The sequence below is a fragment of the Castor canadensis genome, chromosome 16 (genome assembly GCF_047511655.1).
Source record: "Castor canadensis chromosome 16, mCasCan1.hap1v2, whole genome shotgun sequence".
Classification (NCBI taxonomy): domain Eukaryota; kingdom Metazoa; phylum Chordata; class Mammalia; order Rodentia; family Castoridae; genus Castor; species Castor canadensis.
Genome location: NC_133401.1, coordinates 9,307,777 through 9,334,849, shown reverse-complemented (window position 1 = coordinate 9,334,849; position 27,073 = coordinate 9,307,777). Strand labels below are relative to the sequence as shown.

Below are 27,073 nucleotides of genomic sequence, written 5' to 3'. Positions count from 1 at the left end.
GCTCATTATTCAATAAACATGGGCTGAACACTGACTAGATGTGGTTGGCTAGTTTGTTCATTCAGTCACTGTCTTATTTCCTGATGGCATCATTTTCTTCCTTTTACTGAATCAAAAGTAGTTCTTGAGACCCTATGCTAATTAGCCCCTGCATTATTTTATTCATTCATTAATGACTCCATGTACCCATCAATAATAGCCTACCATGATTTAATTTATTCATTTCTTCATTCTCTTTCAAAATAATCTATGTTGAGCTTATTCAGGATCTGCTAATATAAAGGAGACAGATCCCAGAGGAGACAGTGACAGTTTAGAGTGGCCAGGACCAGGATGGAGAAGGCACACACACAGGGCTGGGATGGGATGGGGCACAAACACACACACACACACACAGCCCAAAATGATTAAATTAGCCATGTCAAGAATGTCAATTTAAGGGACAATGGCAAGATGGTGACAGAGTGATATTGCCCACCATTATTCCTCATGGATACACCCAGTAAACTATAATTCTCTCATCCAACTCACTGCAGAACTGCTAAGATAGTAAGCTCTGGCAGCAAAGTAGTTTTGATTCTATCAACAGCCCATAAGTGTGCCAATCTGTGGACAAAGCAGATTAATGGGATTGCAGTCATGCTGCATGGGCCGGCACAAAGGCCTTGCAGCATTCTGTGCACCAACTCTGAATCTGTGGAGAATCCAGCAGGAAAACCAGCAGGAACCAGACACACCTACATGTGGAGCCAGCACAACTCCTAGCTACAGCTGAGAAACTGGGCTGGTACACACAGAAGCATATTAGCAGCTTCCAACGTGGGAAAGCAAAAGGGCCACTGCTGGAGCATGCAAGACCAAGAGTGCTTGGGGCCTTAAGAGAAGAAATTACAACTTTAGTGAGAACTGCAAGACTGGTGGGCTGAAGGCTCGGGTCTCAAACCTTCACTGGGGGTTGTATTAGATCTCCAAATCCTGAAAACAAGCCTAGACTGCAGACTCCATTCCAGAGCCAGGTCTCAAACGAGACTGCCATCTATTGGTGAGAAAAACTCAGACTCTGGGGGAAAAAAGATGATAGATTAAATAGATAGATAGGTAGGTAGATGATAGAAAGATAGATATAAAGAGATGATAGATAAACATAGATGATTGATCAATAGATGATAGATGCTCAGGAAAGCAACTTAAAATTTGATTTTTAAAATGAATTTATTTTTGTCACTTGGGTTTTGGTTGTTTTGATCTTCCATTAGCTTTTGGTATTGATTTCTCTGTGTATCTGAACTTTATGCTCTCTCTCTCTCTCATTTTTAGTTTTGTTTTTCCCCCTTCCTTTCCTTTGTGGTCATTGTAAGTGAACCACAACACCTGGCTTTCAGTAGCCAATCTTTAATCATATCCGTTCCATCCTTCTTCTTCACCCTCCCACCTTTAGACTGACCTCCTGTCCATAGTTAGAACAGCTCACTCACTAATATTTTGCTGCTATTTCTTTGTCCCCATCCGTAATCCTTCTTCATTAACTACAGTTTTAACCTTTTCCTCAAAGAAATTTTTTTGGTGGTATGGGGGTTTGAACTCAGGGCCTCACACTTGCTAGACAGTCACTCTACCACTAGAGCCACTCCACCAGCTCAATTTTTCTCAAAATTTTGTTGCTTGTTTATTTGCTTAATTTTCTTTACCTCTCTTCCTCCTCTCTTACCCAACACACACCTTAGATATTTCCTATCAACCTCACCCCGCTTTTTCACTACCCCTCTTAGTAAGCTAAACCACCACAACTTCCTCTCTTATAAAAGCATGCACCCTCTCTTACTCATTAGTGTTACCTAGCTCACTTGCATTGACACACTTATTAACAGGTCTTCCTACACCATGAAGATTCTTCTTTGCGCCTATATTTCTCTAAAAATACATCTCCATCTCTCACCTTGTACAAAAATCAACTCCAAAAGATACAGTCATAGGTAATTATTTTCTGAATAGGACTCCAGTTGCTTAGGAAATAAGAGAAATAATTGACATATGGGAATACATCACATTTCAAGTTTTCTGCACAGCAAAACAACCAATTATCACAATTCAGTGACAACTCACAGAATGGGAGAAATTCTTTGCCAGCTATTCAAAAGATAAGGGATAATATCCAGAATATACAAAAAGCTCAAAAGAAAAAACCTAAACAGCAAAAGAACAAATAATCCAATTATTAAATGGACAAATGAACTGAAGAGACAGTTCGCAGATGAAGAAGTACAAATGGGCAATAAACCCATGAAGAATGTTCTACATCTTTAGACATAAAGGAAATGCAAATCAAAACATCACTGAGATTCCCTCTCATCCCAGTCAGAATGGCAATCATTTCAAGAAGACAAACAAGAGCAAATGAAATGCTGTTGAGGATGTAGGGAAAAGGAAGTGCAACCACTATAAAAATCAGTATGGAGAGTCCTTAAAAGTAGCCTACCCTTGCTTGGGCTAGTAGAATGGCTCAAGTACTAGAGAGCTTGCCTAGCAAGTGTGAGGCCAGGAGTTCAAACCCCAGTACGGCAAAATAAATGAATAAATAAAAATAAAGTAGCTTACCTTATGACCCAGCTATACCACACTTGACCATATATGCAAAGTAGTGTAAATGGATATACAAGAAAGACACCTGCACACCCATGCTAATTATGGCACTATGTACAATAGCCAAGCATAAATGGGGGAAGGGGGTTCTGGGAATATAATGGAGGGGGATAAAATGTGTCTTGAAACCAAATAAAATAAAAATTGACAAAGAATTGAATGGGGAAATGATGGAGGGGGGTTATTCTGGTTTTCCCTCAGTTTCAGAATCAGGCAGAATCTTATTTCATGAAATGTAACTTGTCCCATGAACTGAGCAGAAGGGATGGATTTATAGACATGAAGAGGGAGGGAAACTGAACCAGAGACCAATCACCACACAATCTGTTTCTGAAACACTGATACCAGAAATTTGGTCCTCTGAACTCAATGCCAATTCACAAATAATGAGAAGAGGGATCTTAGAGGAAAGAAAGTACAGATTTCCTATTTTTGCCAGGCAAAATGAGGACTGTTATGACTGATTGGCTCAAAAACAAAACAAAACTACAGTCCTCATCCCAAATGGGGGAAGGCTGGACTTCCGAAGGAAAACCCAGCAGCATGGGCTTCCGAATGCACATGACGAGTCAAGACTTTGGCGGAATGGTGACCTTGGGTCTGCTTAGTTCCTGATGTGCTGGTGTCACTCCACAGTTGCATCCTTTGCTGTTTTGGACATTCTGTTATTCAATGATGTGCTTGATGTTCATTTTATTTTTTTATTTTTTGGTGGGACTGGGGTTTGAAGTCAGGGCTTCGTGCTTGCAAAGCAGGTGCTCTATGCTCGAGCCACACCTCCAGTCCACTTTGCTTTGGTTATTTTGGAGACGGGGACTCATGAATTATTTACCCCAGCTGGTGTCTAACCACGATCCTCCTGATCTCAGCTTCCCAAATAGCTAGGATTATTGGTGCGGGCCACTGGTGCCAGGTTTGGATACCCTTTCATTCTTAGGGTCAGCAAGAGAGGGAAAGAAGCACAATGACCCTGTCTGAAGCTATAAAGGCATTCTCAAACTCCCTCACATGGGGGATAGGAATGGAGAGATAGGACAATGTAAAGAGAAAAAGAATGGCTTTAAGAAATGTGTAGCAGGCTGGCCAGTAGAGTGAGTTAGTTATTGAACTAAAACTACAGTTGTGAGCATATTTGGGTTTCTATTCCTGTTACATTTCTATTACCTTTATTTTTATGCAAAAAAGAGCATCGTAGTCATCCGGCTACATCCTACTGAAATAGGGCGATGTTAGGGGATTCTTCTGACAACAGGCATGCACCTGGCTTTGTCAGTCATCCTTGTGGGTCTTAAGGGTACTGGCTGTGATTTTGCATAGGAAGGGTATGCAGCAAAGTGCTACACAGAAAAAAAAAAAACCCTATATGATCCTATAATCAACATGATGGTCACACCAAAGTGGAAGACATTTAATTTGACATTATTAGAGATCCAGAAAAAGAAACCAGAAAAACAGTTTGTCAATCTAGCCCCCAGGTGCTTCAGTGGACAGGTGATGCTCCCATGTCTATTGTAATCAAGTAACTTGTTGCCTAATCTTTTCTATATTAGTTTCTACCTGAGAAGAAGTATGGAGATAGGTGTAACAGGACATAGTAACAATAGCACACAGACTCCCTAGAACTCCCAGCTAAAACTGGCCTATTTGGGGATTTGGCTATTGACTCACTCTCTGGATTGCCTGGAAACCATCAACATAGTTTCTGATTGGTGCCATGGAACCTGGCAGGAGTGGCTCCATCTTGGTTTGGCCAGGTGGACCTAGTGCAGGAACACATTCCAGAGCCTTTGTGGGAGACCAGTAATTAAACAGACTGAGAAGAAATCTTGGCATGAGCACGGCTCTGCCAAGGGCCCCTTGGCTGATAGGCACAGACCCAGCCAAGGGGAGGCAAGGTTCAGAAGCCTGCCTTGCAAGAAAAACAGGATGTGCTGAGCTAGTCAGGATAGTCTGCAGTAAATAACAACATACCGCAGCTGCTCTGTTCCTGCCACTGGACCCCTGAGAACGGGACCTGCATTTCACCCCTTTCTCATACTTGTTGTATAAATAAATGCGCTTGGAGGCAGAGGGGGTCCTCAGCATCCTCATCAGGAGGGCTGGACCCACCCAGCCCCAGCTTTTCTGTATGTCTGTCTTTGTGTCTTTTTTCTCAATCCCCAGACGCTCCCACCCAGTAAGGTCAAGGGACCTGCTCACTGTGGCCTGAGAGCCTTGTCCTGTGCCTTAAACAGTTCTGATGCTCAGGCAGCAGAAGACAAATGACACTTGTCGGCTCATCGATGCTCACTTGCCCCAGGCGCTCTGCTTCCCACTTCAGGTGTGATCTTACACACGTCCCACAGTAATTGTATGAGACGGACGCCCATGTCTACATCCTACAGAGGACGATGCTAAGCAGCTGATTAACTCATGCCAAAAAGGTCTCTAAGTGACCATCTCTTCTTTTTTTTTTTTTTTTTTTTGTAGAGCTTTTCAGCTGGAGGACAAGTAGGAACAAGTGTCCACTGCCAGAACAGCCATTAGGAACTCCTTCATGGCCTTCTTAGCACAAGCATCCATATCTCCGCACCCTCTAGCGTCTATCTTCTAGAGCCTGGAAACTTTAGCTCCGCTCCCAAGCCCCTAGGGAGTTGGGGTGACGGTTACCACGGAGATGGGTGCACGCGGAGGCCGGCTGCTGGACAGACAGCAGTTGATAGTGGAAAAGAGGGCGGCCATTTTGAGACAGAGCGACAGGGGCAGGACAGGCACTGGCCAGCAGGGGTTGACGGGTTTAAACCAAATGACTGGTACAGCAGGGCGGGGAGAAGAGGGAGGCGCCATCCTAGGGTTGGGGGATGCAGGGGCAGGGAGTGCCTGGGATGGGAGGCAGGTGCAGAAAGACAGGGGAAGGACAAAAGATTCCTGGGACCCAACAAGGGAAGGAGAGAGAAGCCAGGGAGGGAGGAGAGGGGGCGTGGCTAAGAAAAGAAGTGGGTGCTGAGTGGGGGGCTGGGCGTCTAGCAGACAGGTGTTGAGGGCGTGCAAAGGGCTGAGAATAGGAGGGAAAGGTGTCCTGGTTGGAGGGGTCGGGAGGATCCCAATGGCAGCGAGAGTGCGGAAAGACTAGAAGTCTTGCGACAAGGGTCAGGCTGTGGGGAGGAGAGATGGTGAGGTGAGAAGAGATCGTCCAGGAAGAGAAAGTCCTTAAAGAAAAGGGCGGGGTAGGAGAAGGGCGGGGTAGGAGAAGGGCGGGGCGGAGAGAGGGGCGGGGCGGAGACGTAGGCGGGGCCGGGGGCGGGGCGAGGCGAGGAGCTGGGCGTGGTCACAGAGGTCCTTCCTACAGAGCTGTTGATCCCCCACGTCCTCCAGGTTCTGGCTACCGGCTTCGCTGCCCAGCCATGTCCACAGCCAGCCCTGTGTGGCCCACAGCACGAGTCCTGCGGGCGCCGTGGGTACTGCTGCTGGTGGTCCTGGCGCCGCAGAGGCTGGTGGGGGACGGTGACTTCTACCACTGCACCTGGAAGGTGGTCCTGAACAGGTTCCACTCTGTAGGCCTGACCAACTCCACTGACCGCTTTCTTGATCAAGAGCCCCAGGATACAGTGGACGGCGTGTTCAACATGTTGGTGGACTCCCCTGTTGATCCTAAAGAGGTGAGAGGACCAGGATCAAATGTATTGGAGCAGCCTGAACCAGTGCAGCACTTCCTGACTCTGGCATTTCGCCCAAATCTCCTTACAGAAATACATGGGCTTCCCTTACTACCTGAAGGTCAACTACACCTGTGATGGACAGGTGAGTGGGTGCAGTAGGCAGTAGTAACCTGATTGGACCAGCCTCAGAGTATTCATCTCGTAATAGTGGTAACGCCATCGGATCAAGAGAGCCTTAGGATTCCAGATTTTCTCTGTTCAGGTCCCAGTACTCAACCAGGCACATTATAGGTACTCAAACAAACTTTTTTTTTCTATAATTTGCTTTTATTCACACCATAATATTTACCTTTTGGAGGCTGAAATTTGCCTCCAATGAGGCACAAATGAGAACAATGGCCTTATCTTTTTGACTTTGGGGTGAGGGCTGCCTTGGCTGTGTCCCAACATAGTGGAGAAGAGGGGCAGTAGACTGGTGTATGCAGAAGAGGCCAAGCATGGGAGGGGGCCTCACTTTGTAACAGCTGGCTTTGCTAGGAATGAATTCTGAAAGACCCGTGTTAATCTCCATGAAGGACCAGGCAGAGAATGGGGTGATCTGACTCAGGCTTCAGAGGCTCAGCTGGGAGCAGGGAGGCAGTGAGAAGGCAGGAGATGAGTGTGGACAGGACAAGAGTGGTAGGGGCCATTGTTGGCCTGGCTAAGAGAGTCCCTGCTCACCAGCAGCTGCTCCCTGTGACTGGGAGCCTAGGGGCAAGATTCTAGGTGAAACAGGTAGCAGCAGGATGAAGTGAGTCCTGGCCTCAGCATCTCAGAATGAAGGGACCATTAAATCCCTGGCCCTGGTCCCACCCCCACCTCAACACTCCCAGCCCCAGGCCCAAGTGCAGATTCTGTTGGGTTTGGCGCTAAGCTGCCTTATTCTGTTCCACAAATCTGCAGCACCGTTTTCCTTCCTCCTGCCACATGTGCTGTCAGCCCAGCAGGATCCCAGTGTCTCTGGCAGGTTGTCCCTTGATGTACCTCACTCTCCACTCAGTCGCCTTCTGTCTCACTGTCCATTGCCCTGACCTGCCTGTCCTCTGCTCAGTGGGGGAGCAGACAGACTGGTTTCAGAGGGGAGGATGGGCCTGGCTACTGCCAGGGTGGGATGAGGGTGCTGGGGTTGTAGGTACCAAGCACACATCTTCCCACTCTGCTACCCACACCACCCCTCCCTAAGCACCGTACATGCAGGTCCATGAAAGACTCCCCTCCAGGACAACCCTGGATTCCTCTCTCGGTGCTTGTCCTCCCTGTTCCATCCCCTCACAGCCCTGTTCTCTGACTGTCCCAAGATGGAGAGCCTGCTCACTGCACCCATTCCAGGAAGACAGGCCACTGCAAGGGGGGGTCGAGGAAGGGGATTCAGAGGCTGTCTTAAGGCTACAGCCATGAGGCCATCTCCATCCTCAGCCCTCTGAGGACCTTGTCCGCCAAGGCCACCTGATGGGGATGAAGCCCTTGGTGCTGGTCACCTTTAACCCCCCAGTCAACTTCTACCGTTGGAAGATGGAGGTCCTGCAGATCCAGATGGAAGCAGCCCCCTTTCGCAACAAAGGTGAGCCCCAGGGCCTGGAGACAGAAGGGAAAGGGCTCCCAATGGGGGTCAGTGACTGGAGGATTCCTGGGAGCCCTGTGCCTCAGTGTCCACTGCATCCTGCAGATGAGTGCTTGGCAGCGGAGGTGTGTGGCATGAGCTGGTACACACCCATGCCCATCAAGAATGGCAGCGTGGTCATGCGTGTGGAAGTCAGCACAAACGGCCTGGGGCCCTACATCCCCCCGAAAAGGTGCTTTTCCCACACTGGGTAGGGTATCCTTGGAGCAGTGCCCATCTTAGATCCCCATAGGAGTCACGGGGAGACCCAGGGGAGGAGCTGTGGGGGAGCCTCTGAGGCAGGAACTCTCACCTTGGCCTGCTCTGTCTCCATCCCGACCTCTTCCTCCCCGTGCAGTTTCTATATGAACATCAATGGTTTCCTGAAGAGAGACTGGGCACAGATAGCCCGCTTCACTGTGGGAGATGAGGTGAGTGGCTGGGCTGGAGGAGGGGAGAAGGGAGGACATACAGACATCACCTGGGCCTCTAGGGGATGGAGGGGGCTTCACAATCACAAACAAGCCCAGCTCCCCATTTGTAGAGCACTTGCCCAGGTGACATGCCTTCCTAAATACATGATGGAGTCCTTCTTCATAGTGGCCCTGGGACAGGAAGTCACTCATACACTCATTTTATTTTTTTTTTTAGGTAAGGCCTAACTATATGTAGTCCAAGCTAGCATGAATCTAACTATGTAGCCCAAGCTGCTGAGGAACTGGAGATCCTCCTGCCTCAGCCTCCAGAGACCTGGGATTACAGGTGTGCACCACCACACCTGGCCTCCCATACCCATTTTTTGAGAGGGGAAAACTGAGTCTTCAAAGGGATGGAGCCATTGGCCCACAGTCTGTCATCACGGGCACGAGAAAGGATACATGAAGCCTTGCCTACCTGACTCCTTCTCCCATGTTCTGAATCACTGTGTGTTCATCCGGTCATTCACTCATTCAACTCAGCCCTTCCTGAGCACACTTTAGGGTGATGTGGGGAAACAACAGTGAACCTGTAGTCCCTGACACCTGTCCCCAGGGGTGATGGACACCAAACCAGCAGACATGAGCATCAAGTCCATCAGGTGCTCTGGAGAGAAATGAAACACAAGTAGGGAATGGGTGTGTGGGAGGAGAATGCAGGCATTTGATGGAACAGTCAGGAGAGGTCTAGTTAAGGTTGGGAGGAGAGGAAGAGGGCCCCTAAATGGAGGATAGGAAAAACAGCCTGTGCAAAGGCCCTGAGGTAGGACTGTACCTGGTGTGTTTGAGATGCAGGGAGGAGTCCAGCCCAAGGACTGGGATAGAGGGAAGGAGGGGGAGAGTGACAGGAAATGGGATCTGGGAGACAACTGCAAATTGTGGTGGGTGTGGTGGCCAAGATGAGAACTTCCTGTCTCCTGGCAGCTCTTTAAACTGGAGTCCAGGTACTTTGAAAATGTCAGTTCAAGGGCTCTGAGGTTCACTGTGGACCATTCTCCTGTGCTCATCCTGGGTGGTATTCCTGACGAGAAGATCATCCTGATGACTGACACCAATTTTGAGGACTTCTCTATTGTGGAGGTGAGTGGTGCCAGGCAGGCAGTGGGCTGAGAGGTCTCTGGAAGGGATGAAAGGGAGCTGGGCCTCAGGCCCAAAATGGATCAGGGGGCTGCGGTTACACACGGGTCCCCAAAGAAACAGAACTTCCCACAGGATGGCATGAAGGAGGATTCTGCTGCCGGGTGGCCTGGCTTAGGCTCAAATCTTAGCTCTGCTACTTCCTGACTCTGTGGACTTGGGCAAGTCACTAACTCTGTGGGCATCAGATTCCCATTTGGAAAACGAAAAGTGTGTGTGTGTGTTTACCTCATAAAAATCATTGAGGATAAGTTAACAGCTTCCATAATTATTAGTATATATACGACAAGTGCTCGTCCACAGTGCTCCAGCCTGTGTTCAGCCTAAGCAGGCTCACTTAACTTTCAACAAAGTTCACTTCTACTCAGTCCATGAGTGACACGCTAGTCACATGGCTCCATCCAACTGCCAGCAGGCTGGGTGTCACAGCCTGGCTGAACTCAACCAAAATCTATGGAGAATGTCATTTTGGGAGCTCAGCTAAGCAGCTGCAGACAGTGGAAATGGGCAGGGCATGGTGGCCAGCCATTACAAGTCCCAGTTACTCAGGAGGATGATAGTTTGAGTCTATGACTTTAGGGTGACACAGGGAAAAGAAAAAAGATCCAGGAGACACACAGCTTCCTTTTCCTCACCTATGTGGGGGACTGGAGAAGTGGCAATGGGCATGTAAGTGAGCAAAGGACCCCTCCCATAGTTCTTCCAGAAGCCAGACGCACTGCTCCAGATATTCTGAACAGGGCCGCACAATGTGACAAAGCCATGGCCAATTTAGAGGGTTCCAGTTAGTCTTGTGAGGTGTAGTGATGACCTCTGTAGTCTGGGGTGGGGAAATGACATTTTCTGAAATGATGTATGTAAGGAAGGTTTCGTGGTGCTGAATGTTCTCTTCAACTTACCGAGATTTCTCTTGGCAGGAGAGCCTAGGCTTTGACCAATACTTTAAATGACAAAAAGGGAAATTGACAAGTCCCTTTTTTTCTCCTCTGGTGCTGGGGTTGGAACCCAGGGCCGTCGTGGACACACCCAACCCTTGGTTTCTTGAGGCAGGATCTCACTACGTAGCCCAGGCTGGCCAGGAATTCTCCACCCTTCTGCTTCAGCCTCCCGAGTGCTGCAGGCATTCCAGGTTCACACCACTCACAACTCCTTTTCAGTGGAAATTTTGACTCAGTCACAAAAGTAGAAAGGATGGGATAATGAACCCTGCCTTAATAATTATCAATGTTTTGTTTTTGGGGTTTTGTCAGGGTGGGGGTGTTGGCCCACTTTTTAATGAGCTATTTTGAAGAAAACCCCAGTCATCATAGCAGGAGGCCTGCAGATTCTTGAAACACTTGAGGGAGGATCCCTAACCCATGAGAAGTCTTAAAAAATCAGGTCAGGCGCCAGTGACTCGCACCTGTAATCCCAGCTACTCAGGAGGCAGAGATCAGCAGGATTGTGGTTCAAAGCCAGCCCAGACACATTGTTCAAGAGACCAGACCCTATCTTGAAAAAATAATCACAGAAATGGCTCAAGGTGTAGGCCCCGAGTTCAAACCCCATTTTTACTGCAAAAAAATGAGATTAAATTAAAAAATGAAGGGCTTGGTGAGTCATGGGTAGAGTGTACTTGCCCTGTGTACACAAGACCCTGGGTTGATTCCCAGAAAATATAAAAATAAAGTTACATTGCCAATGAGAGAGTGCTCTGGTATCTTTTCTTGTTCCTCTTTTTTTTTTTTAATAGTGCTAGGAATGGAACACCAGGCACTTCCTTTAATCTTTTCTACCTCTTTAGAGACTCTGTCTCTAGATATAGTGACGATAAGGCTCACTATATGAATTTGGGGGACATAATTCAGTCCCTATCAGCCTATATACTGCCTGCCAATTGGCAATTAGCACCAGAAGCTCGATTACATTCAGACTGGATCTTACAGGCAAGCCCTCTCCATTGGTGGTACCAACCCCACTGTTGGTGGTGTTGCCAGTGCTAATAATTGGCCTCTGGATTCAGGTGGTGTTAACCTGCCAGCCAGGTGTGTTCAAGGGGGACTATTGTTGTTAAAAGTGCTTTGAGCCAAGTGTGGTATGTTCTGCATCCACATTGTGCAAGCCTGAATATAGCCAGGGGAACAGGGACTGCTGAGCACCAGCGAGCATGGTGTGCATGGCCCAAATCCAGGGACACACAGTGTCCAAACAGGCTCAGATCTCTGGGATCTGCTTCTCTGGTCCATGCTGGAGAAGTCTGTCCACCAAGGTGCTGCTGCAGGGTGAGCAGCCTGGAACAACTGCCTGGCTTCATCCCCAGTGGGTAGAGCAGGAGTCACCCCAAGGCAGGACAAGGGGGCAGAGCGCAAGGTCACCTGCTCACCAGTGCTCTGCTTCCCTGTAGCTGAGCATTGACAGCTGCTGGGTGGGCTCCCACTACTGCCCCCAGTCTGGCTACTCGGCTACCATCCTTGACGTCATCTCCACGGAGAGCACGCTGTTCATTCGGCAGAACCAGCTGGTATACTATTTCACAGGCACCTACTCCACGCTCTACGACAAAAAAGCCGGCAGCAGTAAGAGGGCCATGGCGGGGCAGGGAGGGGCCCGCTGTGGTCCCAATCATCACTGTTTGGTTCTGAAGCCCGCACGGGGGTGGGGTCTTCCCTCCCCTCTATGTTGCGGGGAGGGGGGAACTTTTCCGAGAACATGCTGGGAACTGTGAGCCAGCTACAGGAACGAGGGAGGGAGGGAGAGAGAGAGAGAGAGAGAAATGGACTGTTGATGAGATAAAACTATGAAGATTGATCAGAAAGGAAAAAGTTAAGACCAGACATGATGCTCATGCCTGTAATACCAGCACTCAGCAGTTGAGGCAGCATGTCTTCCAGGCCAGTCTAAGCTACTTGGTGAGACCCTATTTCAAAAACCAGAAGCAAAAAAAAGAAGTGGTGGACATGTTTATTGGCTCACATGGATGACAAGCTCAGGAACATGTGGGTTTCAGGCATAGTTGGATCCAGGGCTCACGGTGACTATTAAACACTCTCCTCCATGTGGATACCTTGGTGACTCCTGTCTTTACCCAGCAACTGTAGGCTTTTCTATCCCACAGTAGTCCCAAGAAAGAGCACCTCTTAGCTCGTGCTTGCAAGCTACGTGGTCTCTGATTTGCTCAGCTTAGTCACATGCCGGGTTCAGAGTCAATCTCTCTGACTAGGGTAGGGTAAGGGAGGGGTCGGCCCACTCTGGACCTCAGGGACTGAGAATGAGAAAGGGGGATTTGTTCAAAGGCATTGGTACCACTGCCAGGAGTCCTGAGGCACCACACACAATGGGTGCTCCAACCCAAGTGGACGGGAACAGGCTCAGGAAGTCCAGGGGAGTAAGGGTCCATCCATCTGTGCTGAAGCCCCTCGCTCTCTCCCCAGGTGGCTGGGTTCGAGTCCTAGCCAGTGAGTGCATCAAGAAGCTGTGCCCTGTGTATTTCAATAGCAATGGCTCTGAGTACCTGATAGCTCTGACCATGAACAAGCATGAAGGTTATCTTTACCTGGGGACCATCAGAGGTAAGACCCTGTCACCTCAGGTCCTCCTTCCTCACCATGTGCCCTGGTGCCCTCAGGAGAGGCCCCAGGCTGGGGGGTTGTCCCTCTGTGTGTGGTAAAGGGGCTAGGCATTTGTAAAGATAAGAATTGGGGTGTCCCACGGGGAATTTGTGAAATTTGCATAAGAAAAAGGCTGAGTTTCAGACATGGCTGGGTCCAGGGGCTCACAGGGTGTGTCATCAGGACTCCATCTCTAGACAGGGTAGGATAGTCACCTGAGTTCTAGGCTGGAGGGCCAACTCTGGGTTTCCCAACAAATCAGCTCCAGCCAAAGAAATCAGCGCCAGTCCCAAAGAAAGCAAACAAGAGGACCGGTGAGAAGCAGGAAAGGAATTTAACTGGGAGGATGGGGTAGAATGTTCCAGCCCTGTCTTTAGGGGTAGTGACATGAGCGTTAGGTCTAAATGCAGGAGCAGCTGGGGTAGGGGAAGAGGCGTGGGGAATTATCAGTCTCGGTCAAAGTATTAACGGCGCTGGTGCAGTCTGTGATCAGAAGACTTCCAAAGTCTTTGTATCCCACTGGGAAGATCCATGGCAGGACCCGTGGTGTAACGGAGTTTATTAAAAGTTAGGGAAGGGAAATACAAGGGGAAGTATGGTGGGGCCCAGGTGGAAACAGGAAGAGCGTGTTTCTGCTCTTCACCTACGCTAACCTGTGGGAAGGGAGAACAAGGTGATTCCCATCCACTAATCCCTGAGTGGAGAGGGGCATGGGCGGTTCCTCTAAGATGTAGTATTTTTCTGAGTCCCGAACTTTCCCTAATTTACCCTGCCTCATTAGCACAGGTCTGGTCCTGCCAGGATCTGGGGGAGCCTTATCACTTCCCATAATGAGAAGATTGCTCCTGCTTGTGAGGCACACACAATCTGATCATGGGGTGACCTGTCTGTGAGTCTCCACTGTTCCTGGAATCAAAGGTCCTTCAAGTTCAGGAGACTTTTAGATGCCTTTCTGAGGGACAAGAACAGGGCATGGCCCTAACATCCTGAAACCCTCCTACCTTGGTGTCTTTCATCCTGAAAGGGAACAGGAGAGGTGAGGTCAGTTTAGGGTGATCAACCCTGTGTGAGGAGGTTTGGGGTGTCCCATGACATCCATGAACATGCTTACCGCACAGGTGAACAGGCATCTGACCCAAAGTTCTGGAGTGGAAAAGGAGATAGGTACAAAAGGAAGGCAGAGATGCCTGGCTTGATCCTGCTTTCTGTTACCCACGGGTATCTGCAGATCCAATGGAAGAGTCAGAACTTTAGCAAAACTGCCTGTCGGTCCTGTTATAGTACAGTGACTTCATATGGCACAGATTCCAGAGATGGCACCATCACACCTGAGTTCTGTGGCTTTGGACAGGTGACCTGACCTCTCCAATTACATTTTCCTCATCCACAAAATGGGGTGTAATGAGGATTCCAGCACCTGCTTCTTGGGTTGACATGAGGATTAAATAAATTGGTATCTCAGTGCTAGAAACATATGAGTGTCATCGAACGGTTTATTACTATTATTATTAGGGCCACAATCTGGGATTTCGTCAGGTAGACTCTTGTCCTGCATGGTGTTTAAAGAAGATTCCTAGGAACTCGGGCTCACCCTCCCCACCAGTTGGAGTCACCCCAAGAAAATGAGAACAGCCTCTTTCCATAAGGTGTAACACAAGCCATAGGGTGTGCTCTCACTGGGTCGCCCTGGGTCACCTGCCCATTACTGTGACCACAGCAGGATGTGGAGACCCCAATGCTCCTGGATTCCTGTAGACTGAGGGGCAGGAGAGATGGAGAGGGTGCAAGGAGGTTGGGTGGGGTGCTAGGCAGATGGGGACCTGAGCATGATTCCTACCTTGCTCCACAGATGGTCATGTGTCCTTTGAGATGTTGCCCAAGCAAGCATCTATATGCGAGCTGCTAAAAGGTCCTCACCCCTCAGCTGGGTCTGGGGTGCAAGGGTTGGGGCTGACGGTGTGGGAGAGCAAGGTAGGGTGGGTGGGAGGAGTCACTGGAGAGAGAAGGGAGAGTCACAGTGTCCTGGGGAGGAAGGGGAATTCTGGAGAGGGCTGGGGCTATCCCAGGAAGAGCGGGAAGGGAAGGATGAAGTCCTGGCTTCCTCCCGTCTCAGCTGGCAACTGCACCATCATCTGGTCAGTGTACATCTCCGCCGACTTCATCCTCCAGATCCTGGTGGAGAAAGAAGTCCCTAACTCCACTAAGAAGGCTCACACCCTGCTCCGCTATGATACAGGTAATCAGGATGATGGAGGCGGGGCACGGAAAGGAGCAGGCTGCCAGTGTGGCCTGTGTGCCTATCCCTAGCGTGTCACTCCTAGATGAGAGAGGGAGTGGGGAAAAGAGAGACTGGGTAGGCTGGAGCAACAGACAGGAAGTCAATGGGCCAAGAAGCGAAGGGGGGAAGACAGAGAGGAAGACGGGAGAGGTGAGCAGAAGCCAGGTGTGGAAGGGCCTCGGGACTCAGGAGAAGGAAATTCCATTTGATTTTACCTTCACTGAGAACAAGGCTACAAAGTCACAGTTGAACACGATGTGCACTGCAAACTCCCATCCCCAGCCACGGTAGAGGAGACAAGCCCCCACGTGAAGCTACTGGGTAGGGTTTTGCCTCCCCAGCTGATGGGCTTTGGGTTAGCTCATGGTTTGCCTTAGCCTCGGGTTTTGAAAGCTCAGGCTCATAGGAGATTCTATTCTTTTCCCCCTCACAGTGAAAGAAGAAATGAAAGTCCTCTACGACCTCCCAGAATACATTCCTGATAGTAAGAGGGGGAGGTAGGAGTGTCCTTCAGAGTGAGTAGGGGCCGAGACGAGCCCACGTGGCCCCACCTCTCTGGTGTGTTCTGTCCTCTGGTCCGATCAGCTCATGGCTTGGAGTTCCTGATGATTGTAGGAACAGAGACTTTCACCACCATTCCTATGACACCCAAGGGTATGTTCTTCAACAATTACAATAACCAGCTGTTTCTCTGGGGCAACTTCCTCATGCAAAGGTACGCCATACTGTCCCTCAGCCCGCCCAGGCATTTCCTCCCTCCCAACCCCGCTAGGGGGGAGGCTGTTCCTGAAGTCATCGAGCCTTGAGAGAGAGTGTGTATGTGTGAGTCCTGGAGATGTTGCCCACATGCAAAGCTGGTGCTGTGCCTCAGATCCAAACCTCGAACCCTGGGACTCCTTTCTTAAAATGAAACCTAACCTAAGGACCCAATCTCCAAGAGCATTTTAGGGCCTTTCCTCCCTGCTACCCTCTCACCCCTTGGGACTCAGGAGCACCTGGGTCACCTCCAGCGATGGCTGAGGATCTGCTCCTATTTTAGAGATGAAAAGAGAGGAGTCCTAGGGCAGAGTGGGCTGGGGTGAGAGGACAGGAGCTAGTGTTCCAGGCTGCCTACGCACTTGCCTGCAAGGCTAGTGGAGGGGCAGTCAGTGAGTCCTATGATATATTAGGCCTGGGTAGGTTAAATAGTTACAAAGGATGCCCAGCTGTTCCTGGGCTCTGAAATTACCAGTTCTTTCCCTCAGCTACAATGAAGAAAACTTCATCTACCTCTCAGATTTCCCCCACGACTCAGTCATCAAATACATGGTGAACTCATTCCAAGGGGACGTGGTTATAGTCACAGAGTCGGAGGATGTGAGTTGCCCTGCCCCTCCCCTACTCCCTCTCGTCCCACCTGCCCCCAAGCCCTCCTCCCCTGTCAGGGTAAAAGGGTCACCGGGAGGAAACACCCAGGACCCCAGGAAGGGCAGCAGAAGCTCCATTGGTAGCAGAGCCCCTAGAACTCAGAGAGGATCAGAGTTTGTTCCAAAGTCACATCCACATCCAGGGAGCTGAGGTAGGATTTGATGTTCAGAGGAGTTCATCATTTCACTGTGAAGCTGTTCGTTTCACAAATATTGAGCACTTACTGTGTACTTGACCCAGCGCTGGTGATACAGTCAGTCCAGGACCCTGGGCCCACAGGTCACAGTCCAGTTGGGAGAACAGTCATATTCCCACTCAGTGACAGGTCATGGTAGTCAGGATGTCATGGACGAAGTGGCACCCACGGAGCCTGATGGAGCCTGGACTGATGGCAGGGAGGGCTCCATGGAGAAGCAATATACATGGGGGAGGCATGGAGGCTGGAGGGGATCGCCAGGCTAAAGCTTAGGAAGCAGGGAGGAGAGGGTTAGGGTCAGAGGCAGGGTGGGAATGTCAAGCACTAAGACCAAGGCCATATGCGACCCTGGAGCCTGCAAAGACCCTTAGGCTGCAAATCTCAGTCCGAGGAACCCTGACTTTTGGGGGTTATTAGAAAGGCTTTGGTTACAAATAACAGAAATGCAAGCAGACTGGCCCACTGGAAAGAGTTACCAAGGCTGCTGGAGATAGGAATTGGAGGTAGTTGGGCTAGGGGAAGTAGAGAGGTAGCACTGCAGAGAAAGGTATGTTGGTACAAGTGGTCCCACCTGGAGGTGAGCTCCAAGCCTCACCCATCGCACACTGGGCTGAGGGAGCGGCGGGGCCAGTGGTCCCCAGGGGCCTTGCCCACACCTTCCCCTGCCTTCTGAATCCCCAGGTCTGGTACCTTCAGGAGGGAAGCTACAGAGTGTACAGACTCATCCCATCCACTGGGTGGGACATCCACAGGAGTCTACAGATGATGCTTCACTCCTCTTTCTATGCTAACAGGGAGACCATGATCACTGTATTCTATGAACATGGCGAGCTGTTCCAGGTACAAGGCAGGGGCTTATGATGCACATGGAGGGCCACGGAGGGGCCGCCACCAGCTCACCTGTCCCCCTACACCCCACAGCTTGTGTACCTTAAAGACGACAGTACGCAGCGTATTGTCAAAAGGATTGTGCCTGTGGAAAAGATTCTGTTATACCAAGAACACACCCACCACAAAGTGAAACGGGAAGGGTGAGAAGACATGATCCATACAGTAGAGGTCTGAGAGTTCTCAGCCCACGGCTGGGTCCTGGGACTGCCCCAAGGAGAAGCTTGGGGCAGAATGGGGTTAGGGGAGGCATCAGAGGGTTCCTTGGGAGAGCTTCAAGGAGAAGGTGTAGGTGCTGTGACCCAAGGGTGAGGAGAAATTAGGAGGTGATGGGAGCGGGGAGGAAGGCTGTTCTATATAGCAGGAAACATGTACAAAGGCACAGATGAAGAAAGAGTCACTGTTCAAGAACTGTGAGAGTGCTGTGCAGTGGTGACAGGAAGGGACAAGCTGAGCCTGGTGTTCAAAAGGAGGAGCTTGGACTTCTTGAGGATTTTGGGGAGTCAGGGATGGGACCAAGAGGTGACACTATGGAATTAGATTTTATGTGTTCAGTAGTAATCCTGAGGTCACCTGCAGGGGGTGGATCAGAGGAAGTAGGAAGGCAGTTGGTGTTGCGAGCAGGGATGTGGTTGGGGTGTAGGGTGAAGAGGTCAAGTAGACAGGTAAGGGGGCACTGATGTGGAGAGGAGGAAGCACTGGTCTGAGGGACGAGGGGACAACAAGGGGAGGTGTCCAGACAACACAAGGGGCTGAGCTAAGGGGAAGATCAGTGGTGGATTAGATTTGGGAAGCCCACAGTGCAAAGGTGGGAAACTGAGGTTCCTGGTATGTCCAGCATGAAGAGTCATTTGCTGTCCTCCACTACTGCTGCCCAGGGGCTACCCAAGGCTCACCTTCGCTGACCCCTGTCCCTTCATGGTGATGCGCCTGCGGGACTTGCCTAACCCCCAGGCCTATACGCGGGAGGAACGCTACAGAGCCCGGCCACCATTTGTCATGGACCAATCAGGCTTTCACAACGAGAACTCCCTCGCGGTCTATCAAGGCCTGGTCTACTACCTTCTCTGGCTGCACTCCAAGTATGACAAGGTGGGCACCTGGAGGCTGGCTGGATACTGGGACCCGGTGGTGTCCTGGACTACACGGAGCAGGCTGGTCCAGAGGGCAGGGCCTGTGCAGTGGAGCACATGGAACTGGATCTGGTACAGGCAGACTGGATTTAGGACCAGATTGAGCAGGACTGCCAAGAGAGCTTTAGGAGGTGCAGCCCTTGGATTGAAAGCTGCATTGGGAGGGTGTATCTTTCTCTTTGCGTTGTGGGCTAAAACCAAAGCCAGTAAAAGAATCTGAAGCTGCACTCTTCACTGGGACTGTCCCCCCTGTCACCCCTTCCCGGTGTCCTCTGGTCCCTGCAGCCTTACGCGGACCCTGTGCATGATCCCACCTGGCGCTGGTGGAAAAATAAGAAACATGACCAGGTACGTGGAGAGTGTGGCAGGCGGGGGAGAGGTGGCACCCAGCTCCCCTCAGTGCCAACGCCGGCTTACCCGTGCGTCTGGCTCGCCAGGATTATTATTTCTATCTGGCCAGCAACTGGCGGAGCACTGGCGGTGTGCACATTGACATGGAAAGCTACGAAAAGATCTATGACCTCAAATCCAAGTACACGCTGCCCACGCGCATTTTCCTGGACAAGGGCACTATGTACAACTTCACCATCTTCCTGACCGCCACCGGGACCTCCTTCTACATGCCTGACGAGCTCGGTCTGTGCACTGGCCAAGTAAAGGCGCCAGGGGAGCAAGGGGCTGCGCCCTGGGGACTCATGCCCTGGGTGCACCTTGCCAAGGGTACAGCTGATGTCCAGTCGGGGGGTTTTTTTCCCCCTGTACCGGGGTTTTGAACTCAGGGCCTACACCTTGTGACACTCTACCAGCCCTTTTTTTTTGTAATGGGTTTTTTTTTTAGAAAGGCTCTTGTGAACTTTTCCCTGGTCTCTTTGAACCTTGATCCTCCTGGTCTCTGCCTCTTGAGTAGCAAGGATTACAGGTGTGAGCCGCCAATGCCCAGTCTGAGTTGAAGTCTTAACCCTTTCCTCTGGTTGTGGCAGGGTCTGCCTTCCAGGTGCAGAGCAAACTGGCACTGAGCGTGGTGGTGGCCGATCCAAACTGCATCGAGGCCTTAGTGAAGCAGGAAGTCCTTGTGAACCGGAACTCCGTGCAATTCATGGTGAGGCCCATGGAGGACCGGACAGCAAACAGAGGCTACAGCTACAGGGTATTTGAACTGTCACTGGGTCTAAGACAAGCCTTCCTACCCTTCTTTCTGGCTCCCCACTCCCCCACTGCAGGTGAGACTCAGGGATAAACGTGCCTGCTATGGACAGGGCATCAGCGGACATAGCCTCATGAAGACTTCCATGATGATCAAGGTGGAGTCTGAGCCTGGAGGGAGGGACAAGGGATGAAGGGAGAGATGCGGGTGAGAACCACCATCACCACCTGCTCCTACCCAGGTGGTGGGTTCTTCTGGTCGCTGCTTCAAGAACACGAACCAAGGGCTGAAGACGCAAGTATGGAAGCCTGGGATACTGGGCCCTGAAGTGGGAGGGAGTAAAGGGAGGGTCAGGTCTTAACACGCCTGCTTCCAAGCACACCAGTGCGCTACCATTTCCTTCCTTCTCATCCATCTTCCTCATTCATCTGCTTGCCTGCTCTCTCCTTTCCTCCCCTCCCGATTTCACAAAGAGCTGTGTGGGTTGCACACCAGCTGTGTGCTCCTCCAGATAGTTTTCTGCAGAGGGAAGGAAAGTCTGAGGGTTTCTCCTTCCACGTGGCACAAAGGAGCCCATCCTGGCGCTCTGTTCACACACTGCTCTTCATTTGCCCACCCACACGTTCTCTTTCTTCCTTTGGGTTCTTGGGTCTTCGCTTGCTTACATATTCGTGTGCAATGTTCCCTTGCACACGAGCAGGTACTGAGACTCAGAGAGGTGCAGACACCTGCTCAGAGTAACACAGCTAGCTCAGAAGAGGTAGAGGAGGGAGCTGACCCACAGTCACCACTCACCAGCACACACACCCTGGGAGTCCTCCTTCCTGGCTTGGAGTGACCCAGGCCCCTTGGGTTACATGAGATGTTAGATGGGCTAAAGTAGTAACAAGGAGCAAGTATGGCTGGGTCAGGGTGAACAAAGAGGAGCGTGGAAAGAGGTGAGCCAGAGCAGTGATGGGGCTGGTCCCGTGGGTCCCATGGGCCCTGTGGGCCATGGGGAGTGAAATGACTCCACTAAAGAAGGTCTAGAATGTTCCCAGGGTCCATCTGGCTTCATGTGGGAGACAAACTGGGGGTGATGGACGCTAAGACATTTGTTGGGCAGACAAGGCAGGACAAGACGAGGGTGGGGCAAGGGAGGTGAGGCTTGGGGAGAGATGGGTGGATTTTAGATCCTTGTTCTTTCTCGTGGTACTGGGGATGGAATCCAGGGTCTGAGGCGTGCTCAGTAGGTGCTTGACCCTTGAGCTCCACCCTCAGCCCTCTGGATCTATTTTGAAAGCTGGCAACCCAAAGCTGTCCTGACAGACAGGACGTGGGTGTGAAGGAGACAGAGGTTTCAAGGATGCAGCCAAGACCTTTAACCTGAACAGCTGGGTGGCATGGAGGTGCCATTCACCAACATGACTTCTGGACATCTGTCCATTAGGCTTCTATAAACTGAGTGTGTCTTTGGTCTAGGCCTCACAGTGGCAGTGATTCATTTATGGCTTCCAAGCCCAGGCCACAGACTCTAAGCACCCTTCTGCCGTACCCCCAAATGAGCCTAGGGACTCTTCATCCTGTAGGCCATGTCCTGGGGGATCCCTGAGTCCATACTGGGCTCCACTTCCCTCACATATCCTATGCTAATTATTCAAACCTCAATTCCAAGCTCATACCTATGAGGTGTAAGTAGGAGTTAGGGCTCTTGTAGATACCGGGACCAGACCCATTCCGTGTTGTATGCTTGAGGCATCTGAAGCCAACCTATGGGTTTCAGACCAGCTCTAGCTTTTACCAGCCATGTGACTTTATACAATTAGTAAGTGGCTTGACCTTTCTGTGCCTCACTTTTGCAGTCTCTAAAATGGGGATATTATAGCCTTTATCATGCAGGGTTCACCCAGCTCACAGAGGTGATTGAATATGTAAAGGCCCTAGAATATCACCAGTTTCCTTATTATCAGGTATAGCTACATGAGCGTTGACAGATACTAAAAATAGTGTTTTAGCAGGACATGTTAGCACATGCCTGGAACCCAGCACTCAGGGCCTGGTCCACAGATCAAACCCTATCTCAAAAACACAAGGACAAGCCAGGTTCTGGTGGTTCACACATATAATCCTAGCTACTTGGGAGTCTGAGAACGTGATGATTGTGGTTCAAGACCAGCCCAGGCAAAGAATTAGCAAGATCTCTTCTCAACCTAGCGGTGGTGCACTCCTGTCTTCCCAAACTATGTGGGAGACAGAGATTGGAAGGATAGAGGATACAGGCCAGCCTGGGCAAAAAGTTGTTGAGATCCCCTTTCAACATAAAAAAAGCTGGGAGTGGTGATTTGCTCTAGTCATCCCAATGAGAGCAGAAAGCCTAAAATAGAAGAGTTGCCATCCAGACCAGTCTGGGCAAAAAACGAGACCCTATCTCTGAAATAATCAGAGCAAAAAGCGCTGGAGGTATGCCCCAAGCAATAGAATATCTGGCTAGGCAAGTGAGAAGCTGTGTGTTCAAATCCCAGTACTGCCAAGAAAAAAAAAATCTATTACTGACTTGTAGGTCAGTGATAGAGTACTTGGGTTTCATCCCTGGCACCACAAAAGAAAAAAAAAACCTTTTAATAATAAAGATCAAATGACCATCCAAGGCTGGCATCCCCAGCACAGGACTTTTCTCCCGCTCAGGGCAGCCTGATGGTGCCAGTGCTTATCGGCTGCCCCCTAGGCAAGCGCCTGGCCTTCGACATCACCTACACTCTCGAGTACAACAGCCAACAGAACAAACACTACTTCAACTGTGTGAACAAAGACCCCGAGATGCCCTGCTTTCTCTTCCGTGACAGTGTGTATACATCCCTTCCTCTCCATGGCCTCTGCCTCTTCCCCCACCACTTCACCCTCTCCTGCTCCCCTCGCCAGGGCCACCATCCCCTGCTCTAACCCTTGGTTCTTCACATCTCCCCTCCCATCCCTCTCCCTTCCCATCCCTCTCCCCTCCCATCCCTCTCCCCTCCCATCCCTCTCCCCTCCCATCCCTCTCCCCTCCCATCCCTCTCCCCCTCCATTCACTTGGACCAAGCTGATCTCTCTTCTGTTCTCAACCTCCTCTGACTCCACAGTCTTCTACCCTTTCTTCTTGATTCAAGATTTGGTGACAGGAGAGTCTGGCAGTTTTAAGGGCAGGTAAAGGCGAGGCCAGGCTGTGGCTCTGGGGGTGTGGAGCGAGGGAATGGGGATATAGGACTTGGGACTCCAGGCAGGTCCTTGAGCACCCATGCTTCTCCAGCTATATTCTGAAGGTGGTGGGTGGTGGGTCCACACTGGAGAGCATCAAGGACTACACAGATGATGAGATCTACCGCTATAACAGCCCACGGGACAAGTAAGTCTGTGGGGCCACATGCATGGTCGCCTTCCTTCTCCTGCAGGCACCTCCCACTTCCCAGCCCAGTGGTCTTCTCCCTTACTCCCATCTTCTTGGTACCGCAGACCCCCGCCCATGGGGAGACCTGTAGGATTCCCACCTACCCACTCTATCCTGCTGGTCATCACCTTAGCCCTGCCCACCAGTGCCCAGACCCTGCCCACCCAGTTGGCCTGAGGGCTGGCAGCCAGTGAGCTCTGCCCAGGCTGAGAGTACATGGTGCTTCCCAGAACCAACAGCCTCATCTGGAACACAAAGACCAAAAAAGCCACCCAGGACATGGAGTTCCACATCCTGTCCTATGAGAGCACAGGCATCGAGTGAGTTGCAAGCTTCTGCCACACTTTTTTTTGTTGGATGGGACTGGGGTTTGAACTCAGGACTTTGCACTTGCAAAGTGGGCGCTATTGCTTGAGCTACACCTCCAGTGCAGTTTGCTCTGGTTATTTTGGAAATGGGACACTATTTACCCTGGCCGGCCTCAAACTGTGATCCTTCCAATTGTAGCCTCCCAAGTAGCTAGGATTACAGGTGTGAGCCACCAGCACCTGCTAAACAACACAGTGAAGTTTAGCTTGTTTCTTTGTTTGCTCATTTGGTTGGACTTGGGTTTGAACTAAGGGCTTCTCACTTGCAAAGCAGGCTCTCTACTGCTTCAGCCACACACACACACACCTTTTTTTTTTGGAAGACAGGGTCTCACTATGTAGCCCAGGTTGACCTCAAACTCACCATCCTCTTGCCTCCATGTTCCCGGTGCTGGAATACAGGCATGCATCAACATGCCTGACTTTGGGCAAGGCTCCTTGACACCCATCTGTCCGCTCAGCTTGCCCTCCTTCCGGCATCTGAGAAGCTTCTTGATCCTGGAGCAGAGAGACTGCCTTTCTGCTTCCCAGAGGGGGCTGGGCTTTGCACAGCAGACCCCTTTGTCTAGAATGTTCGACTCTCCTGTTCCTCCTTTGGGTCTTACTTCGGGGGTCCCACCATGAAGGATGGGTTTTCCAACTGTTTCAAGGCCCCATAGTTACCTCCTCTTGGTTCCTACATGCCTTTCCTGTCCTGAACCCTATGTTTGAGCCTCCCCTTCCCATGCTTGACTCCTCTACCTAACTGCACAACCCACCAGGAATCACCATCCCATCCCAGAACTGCTACCTGCATTTCTCCCATCCTGGCCCTGAGAGACCAGACCTGTCACCGCTTCCCATGGGATCAGTCTGCCTGATAGCACTGGATCATGAATAGATTCAACACAGTATTTTTAAGTGAAGGGATGAACACTTAATTAATTTTAACTCATGGTAGGCATGTAGAGACTGATGGAGAAATCAAAGAATGGAGGAACTAATTAGCATAGAGAGCTCAATAACTTGTCATTAGTGATAGCGAGAAAATGCTATATGCAAATTAAGTCAGCAAATAAAGTAATCATGGTTCAGCCCTTGTTTATGGACTAATGAACAAAGGAGGGGGTAACAGAAAAGACACGATTTTGAACCCTACTAATGGTTCAAGCTCCACTTTTTGGATGAAGAAATGAAGGCAGCAGGGAATGAATAAAAAGCTGGGTTGTCATAGGTGCACAATCCATCATTAAAAAAAAAGCAGAGTGACAGATGAATTGGCAGAAGGAGGCATGAAAGAAAGAGAACATGAGTGAGTAGACAAGCAGCCTGTGGCACAGCAGGTGCTCAGCCTGCATGAATGAATGAATGAATGAAGATAGAGACTGTGGGCTGGATTATGTAGCTCGACAGAAGAGCTCTTGCCATACCCAGCGTCACAAAGATAGACCAGAAAAGGTAGAGACTGGCCCTAGCTGGTGCTCTCCCACAGTGTGGGGCAGAGGAAGGAATCAGAGGTGGGCACACACTGGTCATGGTGGTGACTCAAGTGCCTGAACTTGGTCTCCCAGGTGGCTGTGTCTGCAGAACTCCCCGTGCCATGACACCCTCCCCCAAAACATCTTTGCCCCCGAGTTCTACTTCAAGGTGTTGGTGAGCAATAAGTGAGCCAGCCATGTGGCCCTGGTGGGGGGTGAGGGTGCTCCCGTGTGGTGCCTGAGTACTCCTCCAATCCTGGACCTCATCCCTCCCCAGAGGTGTGGACAAAAGCACATACTGTGACTACAAGCTCATCTTCCTGCTGCATGTTCACGGGCTCCCACTCAGTGGCAAGAGGGCCCTCTACATCATCATAGTGAGTGAAAGTCTAGGAACTACCCTTCTTGAGTGGGCAGGGTGTTCCCAGGCTGACACCCAACCCTAATTTCTGGTGTCTGAAGGTGTCATTCAGCATTTTTTTGGGCCTGGTGAGCTTTTACATCATCTTCTGCCTTGTGTGGCCCTACGTGGTGAATGCTTGGGACAATCTGCGTTGGAAAATCAACAATTTGATGATCTCAGAGTCCTACTACACCTATGCCACCTCTGTCGGACCCTACAGCATGTCATCTCAGGTGACTTTCATGGAGCCCATCAAGGAGCTTGACAATGTTCCCTCCAAAATGGTACAGGACAAGGCTGAACCTGAACCAACGTCAGAGAAGAAGCCAGAGACGTGAGCCTTCCCCAACTCCCCACTCACCCTTAAGCCTCTCTTGTTAGGCTCCTTTGGGAAATGCAGCCTGTCTCTCACACAGGCCTGTTTTTCTTGAGTGTTCACTAGATTCTCAGATTCAAATAAAGCCTCATTTTATGATCAGCCACGAGTCCTCCGACGGACTTATGTTCACTTTGCTTCTACCAGACCAGCTGAAAAGGTTATTAAAAGATGAACATTTTGCTTCACCACCTGGCAAATAGTGGTTTCTCTATGTTTCCTTTCTATAACTGGGACATCCAGTATAAAAGAAATGGCTATCAAAGATGGAAGGTGCCATGAGACAAAAGAAAGAAACAGAGAGATCCAGGACTGCACAGAGGGGAATTCACTGGGGACTTAGTGACATAAGTGTGTCCAAAGTCTGCAGTATAACCAGTAGATCACCACCATTTGGTTCAGAGGGAAGTGGTTTATATCCAAGCTGTAATGTGCCTGGTTTATTTCAACATCAAATATATCAGGCACAAGCCTTAGCATGGTGGTACAGCCCTGTAATCCCAGCACTGGGGAGACTGAAGCAGGAGGTTTGTGACTTCAAGGCCAGCTAGAGCTAAATAGTGAGACCCTGTCTCAAAGAACAAAAAGACATTAACAAAAACAAATACAAAAATTCAACTAAAAGTAGGTAAAAGCCAGTGAGGATAGAGGGCTTATTCTGATTTTCCCTCCATTTCAGAATAAGGTAACACCTAATTCTATGAAATAAAATAGTTCTCATGAGCTGAGAAAAAGAGGTTGGCTTATAGGCAGTTAGGGCTGAGGAAAGCAGAAGCAGAAAAGAAATACCAAATGAGTTGTTTCAAAATGACTTTCCTTGAAAGGTTAAAGCAAAGGAGACTCCCAGCTAGAACTGCCCTGTTTGGGGATTTGGCTATTATCATTTTCATGATTATTTAGAGG

General features: G+C 50.1%; 1 protein-coding gene across 1 annotated transcript; it reads left to right on the top strand.

Annotated features, from left to right (window-relative positions):
• The first annotated feature begins 5,971 nt into the window (after window positions 1-5,971).
• Window positions 5,972-26,788, top strand: Catsperg (cation channel sperm associated auxiliary subunit gamma). Its single transcript, XM_020178597.2, has 28 exons — window positions 5,972-6,278; window positions 6,367-6,420; window positions 7,734-7,878; window positions 7,984-8,110; window positions 8,276-8,348; window positions 9,318-9,473; window positions 11,914-12,085; window positions 12,941-13,078; window positions 14,967-15,026; window positions 15,231-15,353; window positions 15,829-15,879; window positions 15,981-16,110; window positions 16,640-16,751; window positions 17,680-17,838; window positions 17,920-18,029; window positions 18,765-18,978; window positions 19,305-19,367; window positions 19,457-19,655; window positions 20,000-20,118; window positions 20,240-20,320; window positions 20,405-20,461; window positions 22,828-22,984; window positions 23,262-23,325; window positions 23,429-23,524; window positions 23,797-23,886; window positions 25,485-25,577; window positions 25,669-25,768; window positions 25,854-26,788. Exons 1-28 carry the CDS (start codon window positions 6,024-6,026, stop codon window positions 26,130-26,132), a joined length of 3,477 nt encoding a protein of 1,158 aa, XP_020034186.2. The 5' UTR covers window positions 5,972-6,023; the 3' UTR covers window positions 26,133-26,788.
• The last annotated feature ends 285 nt before the right edge of the window (window positions 26,789-27,073 follow it).